The sequence below is a fragment of the Nyctibius grandis genome, chromosome 6 (assembly GCF_013368605.1).
Source record: "Nyctibius grandis isolate bNycGra1 chromosome 6, bNycGra1.pri, whole genome shotgun sequence".
Lineage (NCBI taxonomy): Eukaryota > Metazoa > Chordata > Aves > Nyctibiiformes > Nyctibiidae > Nyctibius > Nyctibius grandis.
The window spans coordinates 35,478,587-35,505,846 of NC_090663.1; the positions used below are offsets into that span (position 1 = coordinate 35,478,587).

General features: G+C 43.2%; 1 protein-coding gene across 3 annotated transcripts in view; it reads right to left on the minus strand.

Annotated features, from left to right (window-relative positions):
* Nucleotides 1-2,580: 2,580 nt before the first annotated feature.
* MTUS1 (microtubule associated scaffold protein 1) overlaps nt 2,581-27,260 on the minus strand; it is a 135,412-nt gene continuing 110,732 nt past the window's right edge. For all 3 annotated transcript variants that reach the window (XM_068402683.1, XM_068402682.1, XM_068402684.1), the window contains 8 exons: nt 25,493-25,559; nt 12,451-12,665; nt 11,196-11,301; nt 10,104-10,177; nt 9,904-9,999; nt 7,346-7,462; nt 5,752-5,849; nt 2,581-4,862 (listed from right to left, as the gene is read on the minus strand). In XM_068402683.1, coding sequence (XP_068258784.1) covers nt 4,646-4,862; nt 5,752-5,849; nt 7,346-7,462; nt 9,904-9,999; nt 10,104-10,177; nt 11,196-11,301; nt 12,451-12,665; nt 25,493-25,559 — 990 coding nt within the window. In that variant the 3' untranslated portion in view covers nt 2,581-4,645. The remainder of the gene's footprint in view (nt 4,863-5,751; nt 5,850-7,345; nt 7,463-9,903; nt 10,000-10,103; nt 10,178-11,195; nt 11,302-12,450; nt 12,666-25,492; nt 25,560-27,260) is intronic.

The window sequence follows — 27,260 nt, forward strand, 5'->3', positions numbered from 1 at the left end:
TTCTCAATCATGTCATTAAGCTGATTATTAGTGTAGCTAATGAAAGCATTACACAGCTTGCTGAAAGTTTTTCTTCAACATGCAGGAACCTAGACCAATGTAACCAATATGACAGGTATCCATGGTAAAGACTGAAATGGCTGTATTCATGTTTCATGAAATGGGCTTCATGGAGAATGCTCCCCAGCTGCCTGTGATATTGTTGGCCTCTGGAAACAAGGTAGCTACAAAAATAAAATTAAATATAGCAAACAACAGGATGAACTTTGAGGGTGTTACGAGGCAGTCCCTTGTTAATCTTGTTTCTCATTGCTATTAAAAGGGTATCAAGAATGTTACACCATTACCCCACTGACTGAACAGGTGTTGCACAGTTTTATGGTAATACTTAAAAGAGGTCTTTGTACCTATTTTTTTTTTTTTAGGCAAGACTTTAATCTGACCAAAGTAACTTTAACAATCCTTGGGCTTCTGGATGAGGCTGTACAATGTGTTCACTCCTTTTTAGCACAATATATTTCCCTTTGAACTTCTTAAATTTCAAAGTGCTTTTGAGCCTTTAATTCAACAATTGATTTCCTTTAAAGTATCTAGCAAGTGGGAGAGGGTGTCACCTGTTCAGACTTGTTCAACAGTGCAGCAGTTCACTTGGGAGCATCAGTTCCTAGGTGACATTTTGGCAGGAGAGGAAAAGACGACGTAAATCCATTCCTGCATCACTGCTCGAGTAGTCTCCCTCAGATGTAAGACTTATGTGTACCAATCACATGCAGTTCTCAGGATGGACTGTAACTACAGAAGCAGTGCCTTTAAGGAAGAATTTTTGGTGGTTGGTCCCCCGCCAGGAACATCAAAATAATTCTCATCATTGTAAACTATGAGAGTCATTTTACTATATATATATGTTTTACATAGTTCTTATGTTACCAAAAGCCTCCTGGGCAGGCCTGATTCTTTTTACATTGATGCAATTACAATTTCCACATAAATGAACAGTGACACAGGGTAAGAGATTGAAGCCTGGGAAGTGACATTTAAGTGACCTGTCAAAGAAGTCACATGCCTAAACCTGCCAATATTGTTATTTCTATGTCCATACTTCAGTCACTGCTCTGCTAAGGCAAGGCAGCAGCAGTGGACAGAAGTATTTGTTTCTTCAGGGTGCAATGATTATTCCAACTTTCTGATGACCTTTTTAACTCAAGCTCAGCCCTAAATGATTTCCTGGTTGTCAGGCAACTACAGTTTTAAAGATCAGTGGTTACTTACTGTCTAGAAGGAATTTCCTGCATGAATTGCATGATGCTATGATTCTATACCAGTTTACATGCAAGTGTCTTTGGTGTTTCTAGTGAGAAACTTGAGGTCTTCAGTTAGCATAAGGAAATGATTCACCTCAAACTTTACAGCAAATATAGTGCAACTCATACAAAGACGTTTAGAGAAAAAGTACTGAAGGGAGGTGAACCACATTAGGAATAGTTTGAATAGCAACAGCCTATTTGGTACAGCTATGTCACTGTGACTTCCTTGGAAACTTAGCATTAGAGTTAGAACTGCTAGTTAAGGTTGAGGATCTGAAGAAAATAACTTGTTTAATTGCTTGACTAGCACTAGACCTTTGGAATGTATTTATGGTGAGCAGGTTTCTAGCTTTTCCTGAAGGAAACGTTACGCTAAAGAAATGACTAAAAACTATGTAAAAGTTACTGGATTGAACAAAGCCTTTGCTAACACATGGTATTTAAGTTAAAGCTTGAAATAGTAATACTCGGTTAAATGGAAAAAATATTGGAACAGTGCTTACAGATGAACAGAATTATTTAATTCTTTCGGACCAACAGGACAAACACTAAACAGGTATTTCTGTAGTCTCATTTCTATATACAAGGATTCTTCATTTCTTCGTAAGAGCATTAAAGATTCTCCTTGCAAGAAGCTTAGAGGTGAGGAGTCTCCTCTGTTGTGAAGGGAAAGTATGGATAAATTAACAGTCTTTGTATTACTTGCTATACCGTACTTACTTTTCTGTACTGGTAGCCCAGAAAAGCTTTCCTTTTCTCTGTTATACAAAGGGGTACACTAACATTGCAACTAAGATAGATAATAAAGTTCTTACCAGTGGCTAGACAACTGTTCTTGTGACAGGACCTGTTAGATTGCTAAACTCTGGCTTTTCTTACACAAAAATTTTCCTGAGTAAGGTGATCATTTTAATGAGGCGAGTCCTGTAGGATGCCTTTTCCAGGCATAGGTACACTGGGTCCCTATATTAAGCCAACTGTACTCAAGGATTTTATTATTGCTGAATTCTGTAATGTTATCTACATTCTTTTTTTTAAGAGCCATCTAAAGCCGAATCACTAATAATCACAAGCAAGCTCTGGGTAACTTCTGCCTACATGAGAGTAGCAAGGGTAGAGTTACAGTTTTCTAAGCTGAACATTAATGATTTGTGCAGTGAAGCTTCACTATTGCTGTTCTGCTGTGCTGAGCAGGTACTAAGAGTTTTTAGTACTTGGAGGAATGTTCCTCCTTAGATTAAAGATCACTTGACTAATACAAGCAGGAGAAAAACCCTTCAATCAGTACAAAAATTTTATTTTTTAAGCATTCAGCTCAAATACATGTGATCAAATCTCTTTGACCATAGAAAATAAGAACGTTCCAAGATATACTTTAAGCCAAGCTTTAGCCCACAAAGGATTTTCATAGTTAAATTTGAAACCCCTAGGAAACATTTTAATTACTGACACCACTAGCAAGTGGTATGTACAGTGCCCTAAAAGAGAGCATAATGGTCCATAGAAATGGCACCCTTAACTTGTACATTATGGAAAATTAAGTAAATTTAATGATGAAATAGTCAATCACAAATTTAAGCATATTACAAGTTTACCTATTGTATGAGCACTGATAAGAGTCTTGTTTGTATGTCTGTGTTCCTCGTTACTAGCCAAGATTTTTCAAGCCTTGGGTAAAATGGTTTGAAGTGGCTCTCCAGTTGAGTTCCCTAAACACTTTCTATCCCTTGATTTCTGACTCCAGGCTACTGGAAAACATGGGGAAACTCAGTAGCTACATTTACCATAACAGTTAACTGTATAGCCAGCTAACAGCATTAGCTAAGCAGGAGGATAACAGTGGTCCTGGAATGGTACTGCAAAACCCAAGCTGTTGTAAGCATCGCTAGTGTTCTGTAATACTACTTTGAAGTTGAACCTGTGTTTAGTAGGTGCAATGTAGACATCTCAAACAGGTCTGACCAAGGGTGTAGCGGCTACACGATTACCTTGTTGAAGCTAAAGCTCAGCATATGACATTTCCAGAAATGCTAACAACACCCTCAGCCTCCAGTTCCAGCAGCCAGAACAATTTTTTTGTCCCTTACTCTACAGAATCTCTTGTACAGGATCTTTTGCCAAAGGAACTGGCAAAACACAGATATCCTGCAGTCTAAGAGGGAAGGTATGGCAGAAGTAGCAAGATAAATACACAGCTACTGCCTCCCCCTCTTCCTCAGGTAACGTTAATACAAATGCTAATGCTTAAAAGGGCAAAGTGTGACACCAGATACATTGGCATTCACAAATTACTTAAGATTTTGCTTGAGAACTGAGTTAAGAATGCACCTAGTGACAGTCATTGCATTTTTCTCTTTGCTTTCAAATCTATGTCTAGTTTATCCTCAGCAGTCGGCCTCAGCAATGGACATGCTGTTTTCGGGAAATCAGTGATTCCTTTTCAGCAGGTAAGATGATAGGTCTAGGTTTCTAAACCTGCAACTCAACTAATAACTTTTGACCTTGAGGGCTACCGTGGTTCTGACTACAACCCTGTTGACTTGAAAGCCAAAATCCACTGTATCCTGCAAAAAATGTCTGTTCATAAATGGCAGAGTTATGCATGGATATTAAACCAAGAATCCATGCAAAATATGGCTGCAATTCAGTTTGGTTTTAAAATTAATTCGAAGTTGCATACTCAGGTCGGCCAAGACACTAATGAGTCAGTTGACAAAGCTTTTCAGGACATTTTTTTACTGAAGCCAGAAAAATGAAGGAAACTAACCTGTAGTACTAGGGGAGGTTTTTCCTCATTCCCGGGTGAGGGTACTCTTTGCTAAAAGCATGCATACTGACACCATCATTAAGGAAGTACGTGTCAATGTATAGTCTTCAGCTTTTATCCTTTATTACATACACAGCAAAGAAGGCAGCATTAGACACACGCACAGTGTGTTACAACCATTCCATCCACAGCACACACATGCACACACGCATACACACAGCCTTAAAAAAAAGCATCTGTGATAAGGAACATAGTATAAAGGTTGTGATCTTTATCTCTAAGCCCCTGAGCTTTTTCTTATAGTTAGGTGAAAAGGCAATGAACAAGTCTTTCCTTGCTCTGTAAGTGCTTTGTGCAACAATGTCCATAGAGGTCATACACAAGTCTTTTTGGGAGGAGCAACCTGAATGTCTTACTCCCATATTCAGTCTCTTATCGCCATTTTTGCACCAAATAGTTTCCAGTTATGTTTAGTCATCATAGTCAGCTAATATAGCTCTTGCTCCTGTGATTAAAGTTAGGATCGGTTCTGCAGATCACCAATGAAATGCAAGCCCCTCTCTCTCCAGAGGTGTCATCTCGGTGATACTGTGGGACTAGAGAAGTTACCAGAATTCCGTGGGGACTGAAGAGGCACAGATGGAGAGCTGGGAGACAGTTTTCTTGGGCTGCATAGGTCACCGTTGTGCAGCTTCCACAGAAGTTCTTCATTTTCCATTGACAGGCGTTTGTTTACTTTTGATTCCTTTTCTAGCGACTCCTGCAGAACGGCTTGCTCCGTAGAAAGTTGCCTGCGAACATAAGGTTTACATCAGAACCCATAACCCAAATTGGAGGCTACAGCATGGAACTTAATTGTTAAAGGTTTGAAATTGCATAATCCCCTGCTTGGCTTACAACAAAATTACTGCCGTAAAATGAGGATTTAGCGTGTTCTCATCCTTGCTGGATTTAAACTGGTAGCTTGCAGAAAGTAGGAGAAAGTCCCAGTAAGAAATGTTCCTAAAGACCAGAAAAAGAATCTGAAAAGCGAGACTTGTCCTACTTACAATGACAGATGCTTTTAAATGGCTATGCTGGAGCCTTTGGGTCGTCTTGCAGGCTCAGCTCTACATAGAAGCTAAATTTATTTAGTTTCCTTCAAACCAGAAGAGTTTGCCCATCCATTTAAGTAATAGTTGAAGTTAGGAGAACCTCAGACCCCTTTTATTCATGTTAAATATTGCTATTATAGCTAAATAAAACACACTGCTCTTTTCACTGATCTAAATTGGGGACAAATCACTCAACTGAAGTGGTTATAAGTGAAACCAGGTTTAGCTCCCAATCCAGTAATACTTAAAAGACCCAATCTATAAGAAGATGATATTTCTGAGTTGCCTTTTCTTCCCCAAAATACTGTTTTGGAGCACTTAAGAACATACTGAGCCTTCACCCCCTTACAGTCTGCTCCTGCTTGTTCTTCTACATAGGAATGAAGGAGAACAATGTAGAATCACCAGTCTGTGATTCTGTGAATGCACATTTGCAGAGATACAAGTGGGGAAGGAAGGGGCGTGTTTGTTTACAGAGTACTAGGAAATCCCAGTCACTAGTATTTACACAGAATTTTCGTTCTTGTCACAGGCACACCTTCCCCTGGTTCATAAGAACATCTAAAATTCCACAGATATTTTTCACCTTGAAAGTTCCATGTGTTTGTCCATCCGAGCTTTTAATTCTTCATTTTCTTGCTGAACCTTCTTTAATTTATCCATTAAGATTGTGTTGTTCTCCAGCTTAGGAAAAAAGGTCACAGTTTAAAATAAAACCCATACATGCACTCATCAAGATACTAACTGAGCTATCACAGGCATTCATCATCTGGAGCTTGCAGACCTTGGTACGGTTAAGTGCAAAAGCCTAGAGTAATGCAAGACTGACCTGCTGTCATGGCTTACTGTTCTGTAATAGTCACACAGATCCTACTTCCCTTATCCTTGCATAACACTGGCATTGTGCCACTTGTGTTCATTAGATGCCAACAAAGGAGGACTGGGTAAGGGATCTACCAGTTAACCAGCACGTTCTAGTAACTTCTGCCAGTGACAGGAAGCAGTTTTAGAAGCTGTTGCAGACAGAAGACTGTCTAGAGATAACATGCTAATGTGACAAATTCAAGAGCTCCCTTGTGTAAACAGCTCTTCCTCTTGCTCTCCTGATTCCACTTCATTGCTGCAGGATGTTAGGAAAGTTAAGGAAAAACACTGATTAAATGGCTGGGATGGTCCAAGGGCTTCTTAACTGTGGCCAACATCTGTTCAGAAAAGATGAAGGTTTACTAGTAATTTACTAGTAATTGTAGACCAGGGCAACATATGATGCTGTACAATACTGAACACCTGATATGAATGTATTCCTTTGTATCCAAACCTCTTTCTATGCTTCCTCATTAAAATCTTGCTTAAGCAAGTATTACAACAGTGCTCAAAGGCCCCACCCAGGATAAGGACACTGTCCTGCCACAAATAAGAGTATGCTAAGTAATTACAAGTTCTGCTCCCAAAATTGCCTTTTCATGTGGAATTATGCACAAATCGGGAGCAAATCCACACAGCTAAACAACTAGTTTAAAAAGAACAGCTAAAATGATTGACCTAAGCTAATCAACTCTAGACGAAAACATTTATTCCATTTCATATTTGATCCCTTCTTGTTTAATTAGGATCATTTCCATGTTAATGTTTTACTGACAGTGCAATCTATCTTCCATAACACTCAAGCAAACTTAGCAAGTAAGGATTTTTTGTTTGTGGGATGGGGGAGAAGAGAAAGAAGAGGAAAGGAAGTGTGGAAGAGGCTCCCAGATAACCCTGTACTAAGTTAGCAATAGTTTATGCAAACCAGTAGTTGTCTTAAGAGGTTAAAAGGTCATTTACAGCATCTGGTGATTCCTTCCCCCTCTTTACATTACAGCCCAATGCAGATACAATTGTACCTGCAATGTGAGCATGTCCCATCGTTATTTCATGTTTCCTTTTAAACACAAAAAAAATAATCATAGAACCATAGAATGGTTTGGGTTGGAAGGGGCCTTAAAGATCATGTACTTCCAACCCCCCTGCCACAGGCAGGGACACCTTCCACTAGACCGAGTTGCTCAAAGCCCCATCCAACCTGGCCTTGAACACTGCCAGGGAGGGAATCCTAACATGTAAGTCTGACCAGCCCAAGTTCATTATCAGAACATAACTCAGACACGGTCCAAACTGGCCAGACCCCGAGGAAAACTCACCAGTTTTTCCATCTTCATTAGCTTTATATCCTGCTGATGGAGTTTCTCATTCTTGATCTCCAGCACTGCCTTCAAACTTTCCAGCTCCTGTTCCAGATACATAATCTGCGGGTTTTTCTGAAAGATTTCCACAGAGTTTGCTTAGTACCCTGAATTTCAGGAACAATGCAAGCATTTCTCTACTATTTAGAAAGAGCAAGAAAATAAATATGGCAACGACAGCTACTTTTTCTAAGTGAAATCAAGTTGAACTGTTTAGAATTAAAAAAAAAAATCTGCTACCACTTTCTCCTCTGATTTTGTTTGTCCTTGGTGCAGGTGGACAGTTGCAGTTTTCCTTAGAAGCTGTTCAGAAAACACTATACACAAATGTGAAAAACCCATTTGAGTCAAAGGCAGGCAGTAAAGCTGTCACAGCAAAACTTGTTTTGCAGGAGTGCCCAAAGGCTTCCTTTAAGGCTAGGAGTTCCAAAATTTATTTCATATTACTCATAACCCATCCCAAGAGGTAATTAGAGTAAACATTTGAAAAGCCTTCAGATGCTGGAGTAGTTCAAAAAGCACCAGAAATTTAAAGCTATTAACTTGACTGTAGCTGATTTTCCCTGTTTTGAGTCTGAAGGTAGCTGATTCATAAGCAGAAATTGAAAGTTTTTGGGTTTACATTCTTCTTAAAGCCTAGCAATGCAATTGCACATAAAAATCTTGCACTGCTGTACATCCATGACTTATCTACAATACAGCCAGTTAGGAGACACAAAGGACCCATTCAAACACTGCACAGTAAAACATATTCTCTACATTTCACAGGCAAAGTGACAAGCAAAAATAAGGAGAAATAAAGCATTTATTTCCAGATAGTCCAAGTGGAACACAAACAGAAATCAACCAATGATTAGGTGTGCTGTGTAACCAAGTTTATCTTTAAAAACAAGCGTATTTGGGTGAGAATACTGGAGTACTGCATTGAGTAACAGCTTCACTGCCGCATCAGAAACCTCAGACTCGGTGGGCAATGCCTGCGGTTTTGTGGGGCGCAGTCCCACAAGGTGAGAGCCAGTACATTTCACTGGTAACAAGGGCCTCATCGCCTACACATTTCATTCTCCTGCCTGCTTTTAGGACTGTGGCATTAGTGATTCTTGTTTAATTGGTACTTTTGAACAGAAGTCCCTGTGAGGGTGGGGTGTGCTGTGCTGCCTCAAAGGAGGAGGCAGACAATTTGAACTTCGTTCCTCCCTTTTGTGGCTTTACAAGGAATCTAGGTGCTAGCGAGAAAAGTGATCCTGAAAAGTTTAAATGCAGCTTACAGTATGTTCAAAATTTATTTTTTTTTTTCTTTCTCTCCTCAGCCCCAATGATCTTAAAATGTCTTTTTAAAGTTAAATCTGAGCCACCACATTAGCTACTCACAGCAGAACACAGAGATAAAAAGACTGAAAGGCCTACAGAAGATTTTAGCAAAAAAGCTGGGAATATCAAGTGACACTATCTAAATAATACTGGAGAAGTTGGAAATACACCTCTGTCTTCAAAGGGCTAATGGGAATTCTGATAGTGCAGAATTTGTGTTTAGCACAGAAGAATATACTGGGTCAGATCAGTATTTTTCATAGAGAGCCTCAATCGTATGATGTGCTTTATGCTGTCAGGATGCAAAGTGCATCTGCGGCCATGTAAAGGCACTTGACTATTGCTCCTTTAAATGAAACAACATCTGAGCATCCTTATGGAATGCCGTTCAACCTCCCAAGTGCAGTGTGCAATGTGTTCTCTTTGGCATCATCTCTCCTAACCCCAGCAACACATTGTGGTTGCAGATTCTTCTTGTGGCAGCTCTGTCCTGTCAATAGAATAAGCAGTAAGAGAAAAAAACCCCTAAATTGCAGTGAAAACTAGAGCAACTTCTACTAGAAGCATCCTAAGTGAGTTTTTAAGCACGGATTTTCTCTTTGCGGGATAAGCAATACCACCGGTATTCCAGTTATTTCCAGGTAACCAGAAAGATAAGCATGTTGGTGTCTAACCCTCCCAGTGCGTGAAAAATGTCTGTCAGAGCACATTTCTAACCAAGGAGCATCACAGCAGCCTTGGGAGGGAAGGCAGGACAAAAAAGTTTATCTGAAGGGTAAATCAGCAACAGTACTAATCAATGTTTGAATAAATGCATTAAAGACTCAAGGACAAGAAGGGAGTTCTGTAGTGGCGATGTGAGCCCACGCTGATCATAGCGCCATTAGAACATTTATCGGCTGTCTAGAGGAAAGCTATGGTACAACTTCCGCATACACCTAGGTCTTCAATTTAACTTAGGCTATAACTTACACCACTGACTTAGATATTCAACAGCTTTATAGATTTATAATGGCAAAGTTAATACACAACATTGCAGTGATTGAGAAAAACTTATGGCAAGCAATCCATTTGCATAAAATATTAATAAGTGTGGGACCTCCCCCCCATCAGGCTTGATTGCAAACCTTTCATATTATGCAATAAAATAAACCCAGGCTTACAAGATCTGCTTATCTGCATTACTTTTGAAGATCAAGACTTACAAGATTGGCTTTTTCTTTGGCTATTTGTTTTTGCTCTTCTAATTTCAGCTTCTCACTCAGAGAATCGTTTTCACATTTTAATTCATCAATTTTTTTCTGAAATTAAAAGATACGGTACAGTTAGGCCAAGAATTCAGCACACATCTCCAAACTGCCTTTTAAGTTTTAGACTGTTGCAATGACCCCAACCCTTAACAAACCTCTAGCAATTCCTGCTTCTCTTTAAAGGAATCTTCAAGCGACTTTCTTTCAGATTCATGGGCGCTCTTGAGCTCTGCAACAAATTATTTTTGCAGATTTTTTTAATACTGTGTAAGATATGAAAATTCTTTTTGAGAAGATGCAGCACGAAAAGCCAGCCAATACACGTACTCGCAGAGGCAGAGTTAATGACAACATGGAAAGAACATTTATCATCAGTTGATCCAAAGCATGTACAAAGCATCAGATTTATTGCTGCTTCAGATTTGTTGATTGCCCCCCCGCATATCCATTTCATTAGCTGACAGCCTGTCAATTTTGAAAGCATTCACCTATATGCAACAAATGGATGAACTGAGCACAAGAGCCACGTCTGACAAAAGCTGAGTTTCTGATGGGAAGCACAGCAGAAATTCAAATTGTGTCTTCCAAAAACTTCTAGAAAAAGATTTCCTTTCCTACTTTGGAGATGCCACGCAGAGGAGTTTGCTCTTTGATTGCAGTGGAAACATCACCCGTTTTAATGACGCAAAAGTATCACTGGAAACTTGGCTATCAAGCAGAGTTGGAGGGAGGATGGAAATCATCATCACTTACATCAATTAGATGCAATGCCATTTAAAACTGAGCGCACTCACCACCCCCTCCCTGAAAAACCACCTTTGCCCCAGTATACTGTAAACAGCGTGTAATATTTCTCAACATTCCCATGTCAGTCTGGAAAGCACACAACCCTGTTTATCCTCAACTTCAATTTTGAGGTGCTCCTTATAGAAATAGGGAGTGGGAGCAATTACTCGTTAACTTGAGATTTTGAGGGCAGACTGCAATTCAGACATCTTTTACTGAAAGAAAAAGTTATCTCCACTCTTAAACTGTTTTAAAAGTTTCATTCAACTACAGTGGGATCATGGTGATTTCTGTATGTAAAATGAGACCTGTTCAGTTCCAAAAGAAGGAACTCAGCCAATGTTTTTAACAATAGCTGACCATCAAGAACAATGAAATGGACACACTGATGAAAAAGTCTGAATATTTTTGTTCGTGACTAGCAGCACTATAGCATATGTACTTGAATACAAAATACTTGCCTGAAAAAGAGGATTCATACTCCTTTTTCAGCTCCTCTACTTTTTCAGAGTGCCTGTTTTCAAATTCTAGCTTGAAGTTTTCATGTGTGAGATTTAAGTTGTCCACCTGCAATAAGACAACATGATTTATTTCCCCCCTTACATGTGTCAACACTCATTTAAAGTATTGTTCTAATGGCTTTACACAGTACATCGAGTATGTTTTAGTCTAGGGAGCACTCAACAGATGGTCACAGGAAAAGCTAAGCCACATACAACACTTAACAGATGAGAACAATGCCTTACAGTTTACTGCTATGTCCTGGTTTCGGCAGGGATAGAGTTAATTTTCTTCATAGTAGCTGGTATGGGGCTATGTTTTGGATTTGTGCTGAAAACAGTGTTGATAACACAGGGATGTTCTCATTACTGCTGAGCAGTGCTTACACAGAGTCAAGGCCTTTTCTGCTTCTCACACCACCCCACCAGTGAGTAGGCTGGGGGTGCACAAGAAGTTGGGAGGGGACACAGCCGGGACAGCTGACCCCAACTACCAAAGGGATATCCCATACCATATGGCATCATGCTCAGCATATAAAGCTGGGGGAAGAAGAAGGAAGGGGGGGATGTTCGGACTGATGGCGTTTTGTCTTCCCAAGTCACCATTACGTGTGATGGAGCCCTGCTTTCCTGGGGATGGCTGAACACCTGCCTGCTGATGGGAAGTGGTGAAAGAATTCCTTATTTTGCTTTGCTTGTGCTTTTTTTTTTTTTTAACAGGCTTTTGCTTTACCTGTTAAATTGCCTTTATCTCAACCCATGAGTTTTCTTACTTTTACCCTTCCGATTCTCTCCCCCATGCCACCAGGGGAGATTGAGCGAGTGGCTGTGTGCGTCTTAGTTGCCGGCTGGGGTTAAACCATGACATGCTACCAACAGGATGATGTATGCATCGGTCGCACACATGGAGTTGCTGCAAAGCAAGGTCACAGGCCAGGTGTGTCTTTATAAAACTGAAAATTTAAGCTGCCTCAAATAATCCAGTGGAGCTCCAGAAGTCATTGAAGCTTGCAGAACACAAGGACTCTCCACCACGTTTAAACACAAGCTTAAGATCTGGACAGCTTAGTGTAGTAATATTTTTATAGTTGCAACGAATTGGAGTTTAACATTAGATAAAATAACTCCATTATTAGCAAAACCCAGGATTCTCTGAAGGCTCATTTGTTGCAGAAAGCAATTGCTAGAGAACGTTTCTACTTCCGATGTCACAAACCTGCTCCTGGAGTTGCACTTTGTACTTTTCAGCTTCTTCAATGCAGATACTTTGGAGTTTCTCACATTCTCCAGTGTAAAACTGTTTAAGCCTCTCCTCCAGCTCAGCTAAATCATTGTGATGTTGCTGGTTTAACTTCTGCAAAAATCCTTCATAAGCAACTTGCAGTTCATTCTTGTCTCTCTCCAATTTCTCACAAGCTGCAGAAGTGGTTACTGAAGATGTCAGAAGAAGAAAGAAAAAAGTAATTGGATCAAGTTCAATGCTAATTTCATCATCTTCATTACAAGTATTAAAGATAGTGAACACTCCGCACAGCCACATGGTTATACAAAGAAAAACAGAATTTATCCATGAAATCCGCGCCACCACATGAAAAGATCTCTGCAGAAATATCAAATTCAGTGTTTCTTATGCTAAGAATTAATTGAATCTAGTTAAACCAGGAACCCATATAGAAAGCACAAGTGTGACAGTTTGTCATGACATAGAAGAATGAATGTCTCACAAGGGACACTGGAGTGCTCCAATAAAAAAATTAATTTGATTTGCTGCTTCACCTGATTTGATCCCATTTCAGTAGCCTATTTGTCAGAGTACTTCACTTTTTGATATATAAACCACTTAGCTAAATTTGAGAGTCTTAATATACTGAAGACCATCCATTCAACATGATCCTCACACTCAGATATGCAGCAGAGAAGCAATTCTAGCCTGACACGAACTGCCTGATAAAGAGCAATACAGAACTGCCAATCTGAAACGTACTACTAATATGTATAAGCCGAAGATATTTAAATATGCAAGATACAGAATAGTTTCAGGCAGAAAGTGCAGAGTATTAAGAAAACAAAGAAATGTCGTGCAATTCTCTTTACATTTATATTAACACAGGTCAGCTTAGGAGACTGCCTAGGTTTGTCTCCCCAGACTTACAATTGCTTAAAAGGCAAAACAGAAGTTAGTAACTTGTACATCTGAGTTTCAAATTTCACATTCCCAACTCCAGCCAGACAGGCAGGAATAGGAGGAGTCATTTTCCTACTGTTAACATGAATGGAGCAAGCACCTTATGCCATTCCAGCTGCACCCAAAGCCTGGAAGCAAGGTGAAACAGCACCTCTAACACAAGCGTGTGGTCACTGACCTTAAGCAAAACTGCTTCTATACAGACTCTAGTACTTTGGTTTAAAAGAAATTAGTCAGATGAGTGTGTAGTTAAGAAAAAAAAAAAAAATCAACTAAAATGTTAACTTGATCTTGAATCAAATACGGGAGAAGTCATGCATACATACACTTTACAGCAGCTTGGCACACTGCCCAAACACTATAAATATAAACTTTATGTAAAAGCATGGGAAGATTCAAGGATTTTTGTACAGGCAGTACAGGAAATCCTCATCACAGCTGAGTTTCAGCCTTAAGATACATAAATGACAGTATCTTCAAGGACCAATTCCCAAAGCAGTACCGGGCTCGGCTCTAGGGAGAGCAGCCTGCCCCGGCAGCGTGCCTCAAGTCACACACATTGTCTGATTCCCTCTTTGCTACAGCTCATCAAGAGCAAGTAACTCTATGAATGATAACTTGCACTCTCTTTTAAGGAAACTGTAAAGAAGTCTTGGACCTGCTGCCACCACTTGGAACCTGCAGTTGAACTAGAACGTGTAAGTGAGTGAGCTGCACTGCGTGGAAATCAATCTGTTGTGTGTCTACCTGAATGGATTTTAACAGCAGGCTTAGCTCCGCACTAGGTCTGTGTGAAAGATCTGCTGACCAGGACAGATTTAAGCCAAGCTGTTCACCCCATGACTGGCAACAATGCAACTAAAGGCTCAGCTGAAACCTACCACAACATTCTCTGCAACCCAAGCAGATTTCACAGTTTTCTATACTTTCTATACCACCCACCACCAGGAAAGATTTTTATTTCCCTATCTTTATTCCTCCCACAAACTTCTATTATAACTGCTCCCTTTGGAAAAAAAATGGGAAAATTAGAATTCACACTTCTATCACATTGCATCGGCATAATGTTATTGAATATATATGCTCGTCACTTTTTGGGGAAGGGGAAACATCATAGGTAGGGGACATTATTTTATAACGCAAAGAACCGGGCAGTGAGCCAAATGGAGACATTACACAGCCAACCGCACACAGAACGGATCTGACCATCTATAGCAGAGTAAGAGGGGTATAGCTGAGAGGCAGGCAACTCACATGCCTCATCTGAGATAACTGTAGCAAAATGCTTCAAATGATCCACTTCCTTTAAAACCAACAGAGGAAGAAGCAACCATCCAATTCTCTATTTGTAAGGCTAGAGCCATTCGTTTGCCTCCATTTAGCTAAAAGAATGTGCTGCCTCTCATTGTCTTATCTTTAAATGTCAGCATGCAGAACTTCAGGTGATGCAAAACACTTCAGAAAAAAAAGCAAATAGCAAACCACGCCTTTGTCAAAGTAAAAATATACATCAGTTCTGGTTGGGCCAGTTTGCAATTCAGATTTATGAGAAGACTGATGTTACAAAGACAAACAAAAACTTTTAAAACTTGCATTGGCAGTTGAATGTTGTGTTACCTTGAAGGTAATGTCTGCCCTCCGCAAAGCCGGAGGCTGCAATGTTTCCTTGCAGATCGCAAGCCTAACTTCAACCCCTGCCATCCAAACAAGGAGCAGAACCACTACACAACCAGTGAGCTCCCAGTATTATGGTGGTGCAAGAAACCGCACATGTGAAGCTTCAGCAAAAGCACCGACTGAAGAATTGTCAATGTGAAATTATGAGAAGTCCTGTAAACTAAAGTCTGGCCCCGCACTCGAGACTAAAGTGTTTGCAGCAAGTATTTCGCACAGCCCTATCCATCTCCAGATGGAATCACATATGACTGTACACCACCTTGCTTTAAGAAAGGGACAAGCCATGAAAAAGGCAACTAATTCCTTAGTTTGACCATTCATCCACTGGAAGGGGATACTGCAAAACTCCTGACTAACCAAACTTGATGGCTACTCAGCTTAAGAGTTTTCTCATTGAACTGGTGCTTAATTTTGAAGAAAAATCTGTAACTGGAACATGTGCTCTTCCAGTAGCACATGCAAAATCTCTATTTTGACTTCTCATCCACTTCAGAGACACATGAAGGGCATGCTTCAGAGTTTTTGTACATGACTACTGTGCTTGCTTTCCCTTCTTAAAGCACTGCCCTCCACAATTCCGTATCTTCATTATACTGTGCATTAGAACAGACCACAGACCTTGAGCAAAAAAAAACAACAGGAGACAAATGGTCTGACAGCAGTTGAGAGAAAAATCAAGCTATAGAGATGAAAAAATGTGCTATCCATTTGTTCATTAAGTTTGTTCAATCTCATCTGTAACGCCAAACAGTTTTAAACTTTAAGATAGAGCATATGGGATGGTGTACTTGGCCACCAGAAGCAAGATTTACTTCTTGATTCAAATAGCAAATCTGTTAATATTTTTCCCCCCACTTGGTTGTCCCAGCCTCTCCTCCCAGTGATACACCACTGTCTCTCCCTGTATTATTACAACAGTGAGTGAGATTAATCTGTATTTTAGGCTTCTTAACACCCGTCTATTACAAACGAAGAGCCTGATTCTTCGAAGCATTAAAGAAGAGCAGTATTTTAATAGACATGGGGGAAGTGAAAAGGGAATAAATTAGCAGAAAACATCAAGTATTTAGTATGGTGTTATGTCACAGCACATAACACTATTGTTCTAACTTTATATTTCACATTGCATGATCTATTGTATATGTTCTGTTGATCAGTAAGTCTACTGTAGACACAAAGGCTTATTTCCTTCTCCATAGAATTTTTTTTTTAAAGTGTTGTCTAATAATTAATTCATGATTTTGGCAGATTCTCAATATTGGAAAGTCTTCTACCTAAACATGCTTTCAAGTTTATGACCAAGTTTCTCTTGGTGTTACTTCTATAATGCGACTAACGGTATAGGAAGTTTCGTATTTTTGTTCTTCGGCAAGTTGAAAGGAGACAGACCAGAAAAGCATGCTTTAAAGCTACATTTACGTGGGTATGGTAGAATACATATGTGAAGCAGTCAAATAATCTGCAAGGAAGTAAGTTCCTGTCCTCTAATGCTGCAAACACTACGGTGTCAGCAGGCAGGCAAGCGTAGGACTTGTGGCAAGTTAGGCCCTGCCTCAAATAATTGATAGAAATGTCTACCTACTATTAAGTATTTTTAAGGATCACCAAAACTTGAAAACCAAATCACATTCACTCCATGCATCTGGAAAACACAATAGTCTCTTTTATCCCAACCTCCAAAACACTTTAAAGGTCATTTATTAATTAAAAAAAAATAGCATGAAGGTATTTTGAAGAAAATATTATTTAGCACTTGCAATGCAGCAAATGGAGGGGAGAGAGTGGGGTTGGGCATTTAGCTGTACAGGATACCACGCAAGCCTCTCCAGCCCACTGAATAAGGCTCACAAAGGGCAATTTTCAAAGGGCCAAGGCAGGCACGGGCTGACTCAGCTTTGCACCTGCTGTTTGGTAGCAGGACTGAGCTGGATCACATCCAGCACTGGTGCAAAGAGGCTCTGAAGCAATTTGAAGGCAATTAATTTAGAGGAGTAGTTTCGTACCTCTGAAGAAATATGCAACTGTTGCAATTTCTACTTAGGCAATTAAACAGGTGACTAGAAATAATTTACACACTCACTTGCATCTTAATAAGGGAAACAGGTGACACACAGGACATCCATACCTGTTCCAGGCTCCCAGAACCATGGCGTTTACATTCAAACCACAAAGTTTACTCCTTGTGGCTGGAGATTTTATGAAAACTCAAGTTCAGAACCCAACTGTAAACGCATTTTAACTCCTTTGGAAAAGCCCATCCCCAAACACATCATCCTTGCTAATCCTCGCACGTGTTTCCAGATACCGAGAGCAGGAAGCAGTGTCCAGTAACCATCCTGCCCACGCTCTGTGCAGCCACAGGGTCGCTGCCAAAGGCAGGTTCTGGGATGGTAATGCATATTTAAATCATTAAACAAAAAGGTATTTTGGTAGAAAGGGTCATATGGAATAACCCAGCAAAACAGACAATTTGACAGCAGGTCAATTTGGTTTTGCAAAGTAAATCAAGGAGCTTGGGAGCACACACAGTTAAACTTTAAAGCAAGAAATTGAGGAGCCCAAACTGTGCAGGGTGCAAGCTGCAAGAGACTTCATGTTCCTCTCAAACTTGGCAACATGCAGGGCACAGACTACACCAAGCTGGGCACACCTGGTTCCTCTTCCTAAACTGCCTGTTCCCAAAATGCAAACCAACAGGCATTAAAAACACAGCAGCCAGGACTCCACAAAACATGTACACGTGTCCACACAGCCAAAATAAGATTCAAACTGTACTTAGCTTTCTGAGCCAATCTGTGCCTAGATCATACTGTGAATGAAAATTTGCAGTACTTATGTCAAAACAGCCTATGGAAATCTTAAGTTCAGCTATATCCATTTAAGAGTGGCAATAGAAAGCTGATTAGCAGGTGTGTATTTAAACAGATTATTTTCAGCTAAAGCTACCATTACACAAGAATGCTTTTCTCACACCTTGTCAACAAATGAGGTCTGGCTGGCTTCATTTTTTTTTTAAACTTATTTTTAAAAAACAAATATTTTTAAAGCTGGATAGAATTGAAGACCTGTGTAGTTTTTTGTTTCTGTGCTTAAATCCACTCCCTTTACATGTTGAGGAGAGAAGTACAGACAGGCTGTATAGACGTATGATGTGGTTGAGACAAAGGAGCTGCATGAAGATAAATGCTTCACTGAAACCATGGTCTGGAAACCTTACAAAGGGAAGCAAGCCCAAGGCTGCCATTCAGATGCTCCTGCGGAGCTGACCCAGTAAGATCAGCTCCATGAGGGGAACAGCTGATGACCTCGTCCAGCAGCACACCAGCCAGCATCCCCAGCTGACAGCTCTGTGCACTCGGGCGTCACACATCCATCAAGCTCAGTTGCATTTCACAGAATCACAGAATCAGTCAGGTTGGAAGAGACCTCTGGGATCATCGAGTCCGACCATTGCCCTGACACCACCATGTCAACTAGACCATGGCACTAAGTGCCATGTCCAGTCTTTTCTTAAATACATCCAGACATGGTGACTCCACCACCTCCCTGGGCAGCCCATTCCAATGTCTAATAACCCTTTCTGAGAAGAAATTCTTCCTAATGTCCAACCTGAACCTCCCCTGGCGAACCTTGAGGCTGTGTCCTCTTGTCCTGTCGCTAGTTGCCTGGGAGAAGAGGCCGACTCCCACTTCACTACAACCTCCCTTCAGGTAGTTGTAGACTGCAATAAGGTCACCTCTGAGCCTCCTCTTTTCCAGGCTAAACAACCCCAGCTCCCTCAGCCGTTCCTTGTAGGTCAGACCCTCCAGACCCTTCACCAGCTTGGTCGCCCTCCTCTGGACTCGCTCCAACACCTCAACATCTTTCTTGAAGTGCGGGGCCCAGAACTGGGACACAGTATTCAAGGTGCAGCCTCACCAGTGTCGAGTACAGAGGGACGATCACTTCCCTAGACAGGCTGGCTACACTATTCCTAATAGAGGCCAGGATGCCATTGGCCGCCTTGGCCACCTGGGCACACTGCTGGCTCATGTTTAGCTGGCTGTCGATCAGCACCCCCAGGTCTCCTTCCGCCGGGCCGCTTTCTAACCACGCTTCCCCCAGCCTGTAGCGCTGCATGGGGTTGTTGTGGTCGAAGTGTAAGACCCGGCACTTGTTCTTGTTGAACCTCATGCCGTTGGTCTCGGCCCGTCTATCTAACCTGTCCAGATCCCTCTGTAGGGCCTTCCTACCCTCCAGCAGATCGACACTGCCACCCAGCTTGGTGTCATCTGCAAATTTGCTGAGGGTGCACTCAATCACAGAATCACAGAATCACAGAATGTTAGGGATTGGAAGGGACCTCGAAAGATCATCTAGTCCAATCCCCCTGCCGGGGCAGGATTGCCTAGACCATATCACACAGGAACGCGTCCAGGCGGGTTTTGAATGTCTCCAGAGAAGGAGACTCCACAACCTCTCTGGGCAGCCTGTTCCAGTGTTCAGTCACCCTTACAGTAAAGAAGTTTTTCCTCAAATTTAAGTGGAACCTCCTGTGCTCCAGCTTGCACCCATTGCCCCTTGTCCTGTCAAGGGATGTCACTGAGAAGAGCCTGGCTCCATCCTCTTGACACTTGCCCTTTACATATTTATAAACATTAATGAGGTCACCCCTCAGTCTCCTCTTCTCTAAGCTAAAGAGACCCAGCTCCCTCAGCCTCTCCTCATAAGGGAGATGTTCCACCCCCTTAATCATCTTCGTGGCTCTGCGCTGGACTCTCTCTAGCAGTTCCCTGTCCTTCTTGAACTGAGGGGCCCAGAACTGGACACAATATTCCAGATGCGGCCTCAGCAGGGCAGAGTAGAGGGGGAGGAGAACCTCTCTCCACCTGCTGACCACACCCCTTCTAATACACCCCAGGATGCCATTGGCCTTCTTGGCCACAAGGGCACACTGCTGGCTCATGGTCATCCTGTTGTCCACTAGGACCCCCAGGTCCCTTTCCCCTACGCTGCTCTCCAACAGCTCTGTCCCCAACTTGTACTGGTACATGGGGTTGTTCTTGCCCATATGCAGGACTCTACACTTGCCCTTGTTATATTTCATTAAATTTCTCCCCGCCCAACTCTCCAGCCTGTCCAGGTCTCTCTGAATGGCTGCGCAGCCTTCCGGCATCTCAGCCACTCCTCCCAGTTTTGTGTCATCAGCGAACTTGCTGACAGCGCACTCTAATCCCTCATCCAAGTCATTAATGAATATATTGAATAGAACTGGTCCCAGAACCGACCCTTGCGGAACTCCGCTAGACACAGACCTCCAACTGGACTCTGTCCCGCTGACCACTACTCTCTGGCTTCTTTCCTTCAGCCAGTTCACAATCCACCTCACTACCCGATCATCCAGACCACACTTCCTCAGTTTAGCTGCGAGGATGCTGTGGGAGACCGTGTCAAACGCTTTACTGAAATCGAGATAGACCACGTCCACAGCTTTACCATCATCTATCCACCGGGTAACATCCTCATAAAAGGCTATCAAGTTGGTTGAGCAAGACTTCCCGTTGGTGAAGCCATGTTGACTGCCCCTAATGATCCCCCTATCCTTGATGTGCCTAGAGACAGCACCAAGAACAAGTTGCTCCATCACCTTTCCGGGGATGGAGGTGAGGCTGACCGGTCTATAGTTACCCGGGTCCTCCTTCCTGCCCTTTTTGAAGACTGGAGTGACATTCGCTTTCCTCCAGTCCTCAGGCACCTCTCCTGTTGCCCATGACTTAGCAAAGATGATGGAGAGTGGCCTAGCAATGACTTCCGCCAGCTCCCTCAGCACCCGCGGATGCATCCCATCAGGGCCCATGGATTTATGGACATCCAGGTTGCTTAATTGGTCCCTGACCCAGCCCTCATCAACCAAGACAGATTCCTCCTCTATCCTGACTTCTTCTGAGGCCGCAGGGGTCCAGGGCTCCTCAGGACAGCTTCCAACAGTATAGACAGAAGCAAAGAAGGCATTCAGTAACTCCGCCTTCTTTTTATCCTCTGTCTCCAGGACCCCCACCTCATTCATCAGTGGGCCTACATTGCCTCTAGTGTTGGCTTTACCTGCAATGTATTTGAAGAAGCCCATTCTGTTGTCCTTGACCTCTCTTGCAAGGTTTAATTCCAAGGAGGCCTTAGCTTTCCTAGTTGCCTCCCTACATCCTCTGACAACAGACTTATATTCCTCCCAAGTGGCCAGCCCCTCCTTCCACGATCTGTACACCTTCTTCTTCCACTTGAGTTTGCCCAGCAGTTCCCTGTTCAACCATGCAGGTCTCCTGGTACCCTTCCTTGACTTCCTACCTGTTGGGATGCTCTGATCTTGAGCTCGGAAGAAGCAGTCCTTGAACGCTAACCAACTATCTTGGGCCCCCTTACCTTCTAGTACCCTGTCCCATGGGATTTCCCCTAGCAATTGCCTGAAAAGGCCAAAGTTGGCCCTCCTGAAGTTCAGGGTTGCGATTCTGCTAGCTATTCTGTTCCTGCCACATGAGATCCTGAACTCTACCATCTCATGGTCGCTACAACCAAGGCTGCCCTCAACCTTCACCTCTTCCACCAGACCCTCCTTGTTAGTGAGGATCAGATCCAGCAGCGCTCCTCTCCTAGTTGGCTCATCCACCATTTGCATCAGAAAGTTATCATCAATGCACTGGAGGAACCTCCTGGACTGGGGATGGCTGGCTGAGTAGGCCTCCCAGCAAATATCAGGGTAGTTGAAATCCCCCACAACAACCAGGCCCTGTAATTGAGAGACTGCTCTCAGCTGCCTGTAGAAGGCCTCATCACCCTCCTCATCCTGATCTGGTGGCCTGTAATAGACACCCACAACAGTATCACCCCTGCCAGCCTGCCCCTTAATTCGCACCCACAAACTCTCAACTCGCTCCTGATCTGCCTCTGGACAGAACTCAATACATTCTAGCTGCTCACTCACATAAAGAGCAACTCCACCACCTCTCCTTAGCGGCCTGTCTTTCCTGAACAGGACATAGCCATCCATGACCACATTCCAGTCATGCGAGGCGTCCCACCAAGTCTCTGTAATTGCCACTAGATCATAGCCCCCCGACCGAACACGGATTTCTAACTCCTCCTGCTTATTCCCCATGCTGCGTGCATTAGTGTACAGGCATTTCAGGGAGCGAGCTGGGCACACCGATTTCATCCCAGATTCACCCCCTGATTTCACCCCAGGGGGATGGGGGGCCTCCTGGTCTACCTCAACACTAGAGCATTGCCCCAGTGGTGCAAGCCCAGCTACCACCCCATCCCCCTTTGAATCTAGTTTAAAGCTCTCCGAATGAGCCCTGCTAATTCCTGTCCCAGAACCCTTTTGCCCCTACGACATAAACCTTTCCCATGTATTACAGTCACACCTGGTGTCTTATAAAACCAGCCATTATCAAAGAACCCAAAGCCCTGCCTGTAGCACCAGTCTCGTAGCCAGGCATTAATAGAGAGAATCCTACTATTCCATCCCACGTCATCACCTGAAAATGGAAGGAGGGAGGAGAAAACAACTTGTGCCCCAGACTCTTTCACCAACCTTCCTAGGGCCTTGTAGTCTTTCTTCATCCCCCTCAGACTACGGGATGCAGCTTCTTCCCCACCTGTCTGGAAGATCAGCAGGGGGTAGTAGTCTGTGGCCCTCACCAGGTTGGGGAGTTGCCTGGTGATATCCCTGATTCGGGCTCCAGGCAGGCTGCAGACCTCCCTGTGATGGGGGTCAGCTCTGCATATTGGGCCCTCACGTCGATCCCTACGTCTAGATCATCTATAAAGATACTGAACAGCATCGGCCCCAGAACTGAGCCCTGGGGAACACCGCTAGTGACCGGCCACCACTTGGACTTTGCCCCGTTCACCACCACTCTCTGGGCTCGGCCATCCAGCCAGTTTTTAACCCACTGAAGAGTCCACCCATCCAAGCCCCGGGCAGCCAGTTTGTCCAGGAGGATGCTGTGGGAGACAGTGTCGAATACCTTACTGAAGTCTAGATAGACTACATCCACAGCCCTGCCCTCATCTACTAAGCGGGTCACTTGGTCATAGAAGGAGATCAGGTTGGTCAAGCAGGACCTGCCTTTCATGAATCCATGTTGGCTGGCCCCGATGCCCCGATTGTCCTGCATGTGCCATGTAATGGCACTCAGGATGATCTGTTCCACCACCTTGCCTGGCACCGAGGTCAGGCTGACAAGCCTATAGTTCCCTGGATCATCCTTCCGACCCTTCTTGTAGATGGGCGTAGATGTAGATTTGAACTTTTTTCTAGTTATCAACTTACTGAATGTCATATTCTTGCAACGGGAGTCCCACATATGAGCTCAGCAGGCTGTTAATCAAAGCAGGAACATAACAAGTTTATGGGATGCTCATTTAAGAGTGAGGCATCCTTAGAACTAAGCTTTCAAAAGAAAACCCACCCCAAAAAGTGGTAATAGGCAAAAGTGCTGGTCTGCCAATCTAAGTTGAACTTTCCCTTTCCTGATAAGTGACAAACATAGTACCTAGGTTGATAAAGGAAAAATAATATTGAAGATGCAAGCACATGGAAGAATAGAGACTTTCTTGCTCTGACAGCAATCCTTCTAAGTCATTTTTATGATAAGGTAAACAAATGGGTTTGCCCAGAAAGTCACGTGTAGTACACAAAAAAAGAAATAAATCTAGTTTATAATATTTATAACACAACTTCATAGGAATGCAAGAAGCCCATTTCCACACTACGACTCTAATTTTGTTGTTGTCACTTTAGGGTGACAGAGGTGCCAGCTGCAGCTGATGGGGAACACAACCCTCCACCCTGCTGCTCCTTCCCCTTTCTCTGCTCTGGCATGAGTGCTCTTTCAGCTGCATGCTGAGCCAGGCCAGGCAGCTTTGGCAAAACAGCACTTCAAGCCACTAGTTTTCATCTGGCTTAGGTCCCCAGGCAGCTCAACGCACGGCTCAGCGCATGGCTGTCCAGGCAGCAGTCCTGGCACAAGGCACGACAGAGGGATGCCAAGGCAGAGGAAGGCCAGGCTTTTTCAAAGCCAGCCCCTACTGAGAACTGCCTGAAACAACTGCAAAACTGCAGTCCAGGTGCTTCATCAGTAGGAAGGTTAAAGGATGCAGCTTGGCAGATGCCAGACTGCACCAAGCTCTACAAAAGCCTCAGCTTTCTAGTGCTAAGCTTCCAAGAAAGAAAACACTACACGTTTCTGCAGTGTCTTTGGTACTCTTGTCTATCTATTTAGGATGCAAGGCTTCCTCTGCTTGCGATACTCCCCATCCATACATTTGCAATTTTATGCAGCACCAAATAAAGCTCCCAGAAAGATGCATTTTAACATAACTGTCTACATTGGATAACAGTAATAGTGACAAGTGGAGAAGCTGTGCTCTGTTGCTTTACCTGGGGAGACAGAGGGAACCCCTCCCTCCCCACCATGCTTCTGACTCTAATAAGGTGGGCATCTCCTGGCAGCTACTCAATCAGCGCTAAAAAATAAATTTAAACATTAAATGCACCACCTGCATGTAACAAGACCTACGTTCACACTCAAGTTTGGCTGAGACGATATTCAACTTCCAAAGCATGTGAAAATAAACATTTCCAGCTTTTCAATAATAAGTGATATATCTGAAACTGCTCCACACATATTACTTCTGCTTTCAAAGCTTTTTTTTTCTTTTTTAAAGAGGCTTCATCAATAATGCACTTTTATAAAACGCTAGCTTCACTTTCAAGTGCTATCAGTTTCAATCCAGTGACTTTTTGCACTCCACAAGATGATTCTGCTTTGAGTTCAAATAAATTATATGAAGTTACCATTAAATGCAGTTAAATCAAGCTTCAAAGTTGGCAAAAACAGCCCCTGCACATTATGGCTCAATTTCATATTATAGCTGTCCACTAGGATGAGTTCAAAGATTTAACCTCATTAGCCTGATTGCATTTCCTCCTGTTAATTTTACACTCATTCACCTAAAAGCCACTAACGCAAAATGAAGATTTTGCACAGTATATTTTACAGGTTTATGGATTTCTGCTAGCAAATCTCTAGAAGACAGTGTATAAATAAGTTAGGGATCAAACAGAAGTATATATACTGTCAGCCATCCTTTCATTTTTAAGGAAGTGAGTGCTTCGGTCATCAGACGCGTGTTTTGCGAGGACGCCCTGCTAGGCGCAGTCAGATCAGTGCCAGGAATTCGGTGAACCTGGGGTCACGCTGTCAGGGCTCCAGAGAAATGCAGCGATTAAAGCATCTGAGCAGAACTCAGTCGGGGAATTAAATGTCTGCCATTACAGTACCAGGGCATCTGTCTTTCCGCAGATCTGTTTCACTGTATTTCTGTTCTCATGAAGAATGCCAAAATAAATTCTTACCTAGTTCTCCTCGAAGGTTAACTAGTTCTTGAGATAACTCTTTATGCCGTTTCAGTGCTTCCTCCCTCTGCAGAGAAAAAAAAACAAATGAACCCAAACTTTTGGTTACTAGTGATCTGAACAGGGCACCTTCCAATAATTAACTTACATGTGTTCTGTAGGAAAACAAGAGGCAGGAGCAAGAAGCCAAGATATGAATCATTTAGGATAACAGTTCTGCTGTTACAAAACACACAGATGTTCTTCTGTCATTAAGGAAGTTATACTTTAAAACAAAGAATAGCTTTTTCCAGGATAACACTGCAATTAAAGTCCTACTTTGCAGCAATTAATTATATATTTTATGATGGGTGTAGCAACACAACCCTCCAGAACAAATCAACTGATAGCTTTCAAGGGCACAGAAGTATGGTATATATGTGAAAGAGGCATGCATTAAATATTTATCTTAAAACTTGCTCAAACACAAAGACAAAAACTTTGCTAAATGCTCAGTCTTCCATGAAGGAAAGGCACATCGCTGTTCAAAGTTGAATACAACCCACCCTGCTGATCGCAGTTCTTAATTTTAAAATAGATGTTTCTTATACTGAGAGAATCATAACGAAGCTGTGCTCAAAACAAGCAGGAGCACCCATCTCCCTGCTTTGCCTAGGAACTGCGCCTCAGCCAGGGCAAGGCGGCTGGCCAGGCCCCTCTGCCCCCCGACCTGCACCCCAGGGAGCAGCCCAGGCAGGGCCAGAGCAGGGCCGCTTCACAGCACGGGACTGGCACCTCACACCCGTGGCCACGGCATGGAGGTGACAAGGTCCAGGCTTCCCACTGCCAGGGCGCTTTCACCTCACTCGCGGCCAAGCTCCCATCCAGCTCCCTGTGAAAAAGCACTGCGAAACAAACACCGATTACCCTTGCTGCAGCACACTGAGAACAGAGGCACAGTTTGCTGCTGGAGCAGCCCATCTTCCAGCTCCGGCAGCCCCCCGCTCAGCACCCCAGCACTCATAGGCGACGCGCGGGTGGCGGCACCACCGGCCCGGCTGGTCCGGCCGCGGCCGAGTGGTGACGCTGGACCTTGCCTCCGCAGGTTATCCTGCTTCCGCGCAGATCGCTCCCAACAGCGGCGGATACTGCAGCTTCTGCAACTGACACAAGCAGCCAGCGATTACTTAAAGCCACAGCCCTTCTTTTATGAAAGGCGAGCCCCAGACATTACGCCGATCGATCTCCGCTCGCTCAAACAGCAGCCAGGATCGCGAAGGGAACGCTGCCCTTCTCTGCGGATAATGGAGCTTATTTTTAGCCGTGTCGAGCTTGCTATACGCTGCTTTCACACTTAATTTGTTGATGCGAAAATAAGCCACGGGAGGCCTGAGCTGAATGGGAGAACCACAGATACAGCAGCTTTGCTGCTGTCAATGCCCAGGCTTCTGTTTATAGCCCCTGCGCACGCAAAGAGCTTGAAACTCACATTGCGTGCTTTTCCTTCAGCTAGGATACATTAGAGAAAGAACAGTAATAAGGCACTGGCCCAAAAGCTGCTTAGACTTTTTCCATTACCTACTACACAACTGACCATGGTAGACAAGTTCACACACTGGCAAGGCCACACCTGCACCTGGTTTTCCCCAGGGAAAACCTCACCTTTACAGCACGTTCCCCGATTGCCCCCGGTCACTCTCACCATAGCCTGACCGCAGGCTATCATTAGCACTTTCTCACCAGGTCGCATGGCTAAGGGCACCCTGTCCTGGAGGTGGGGAATACTCAC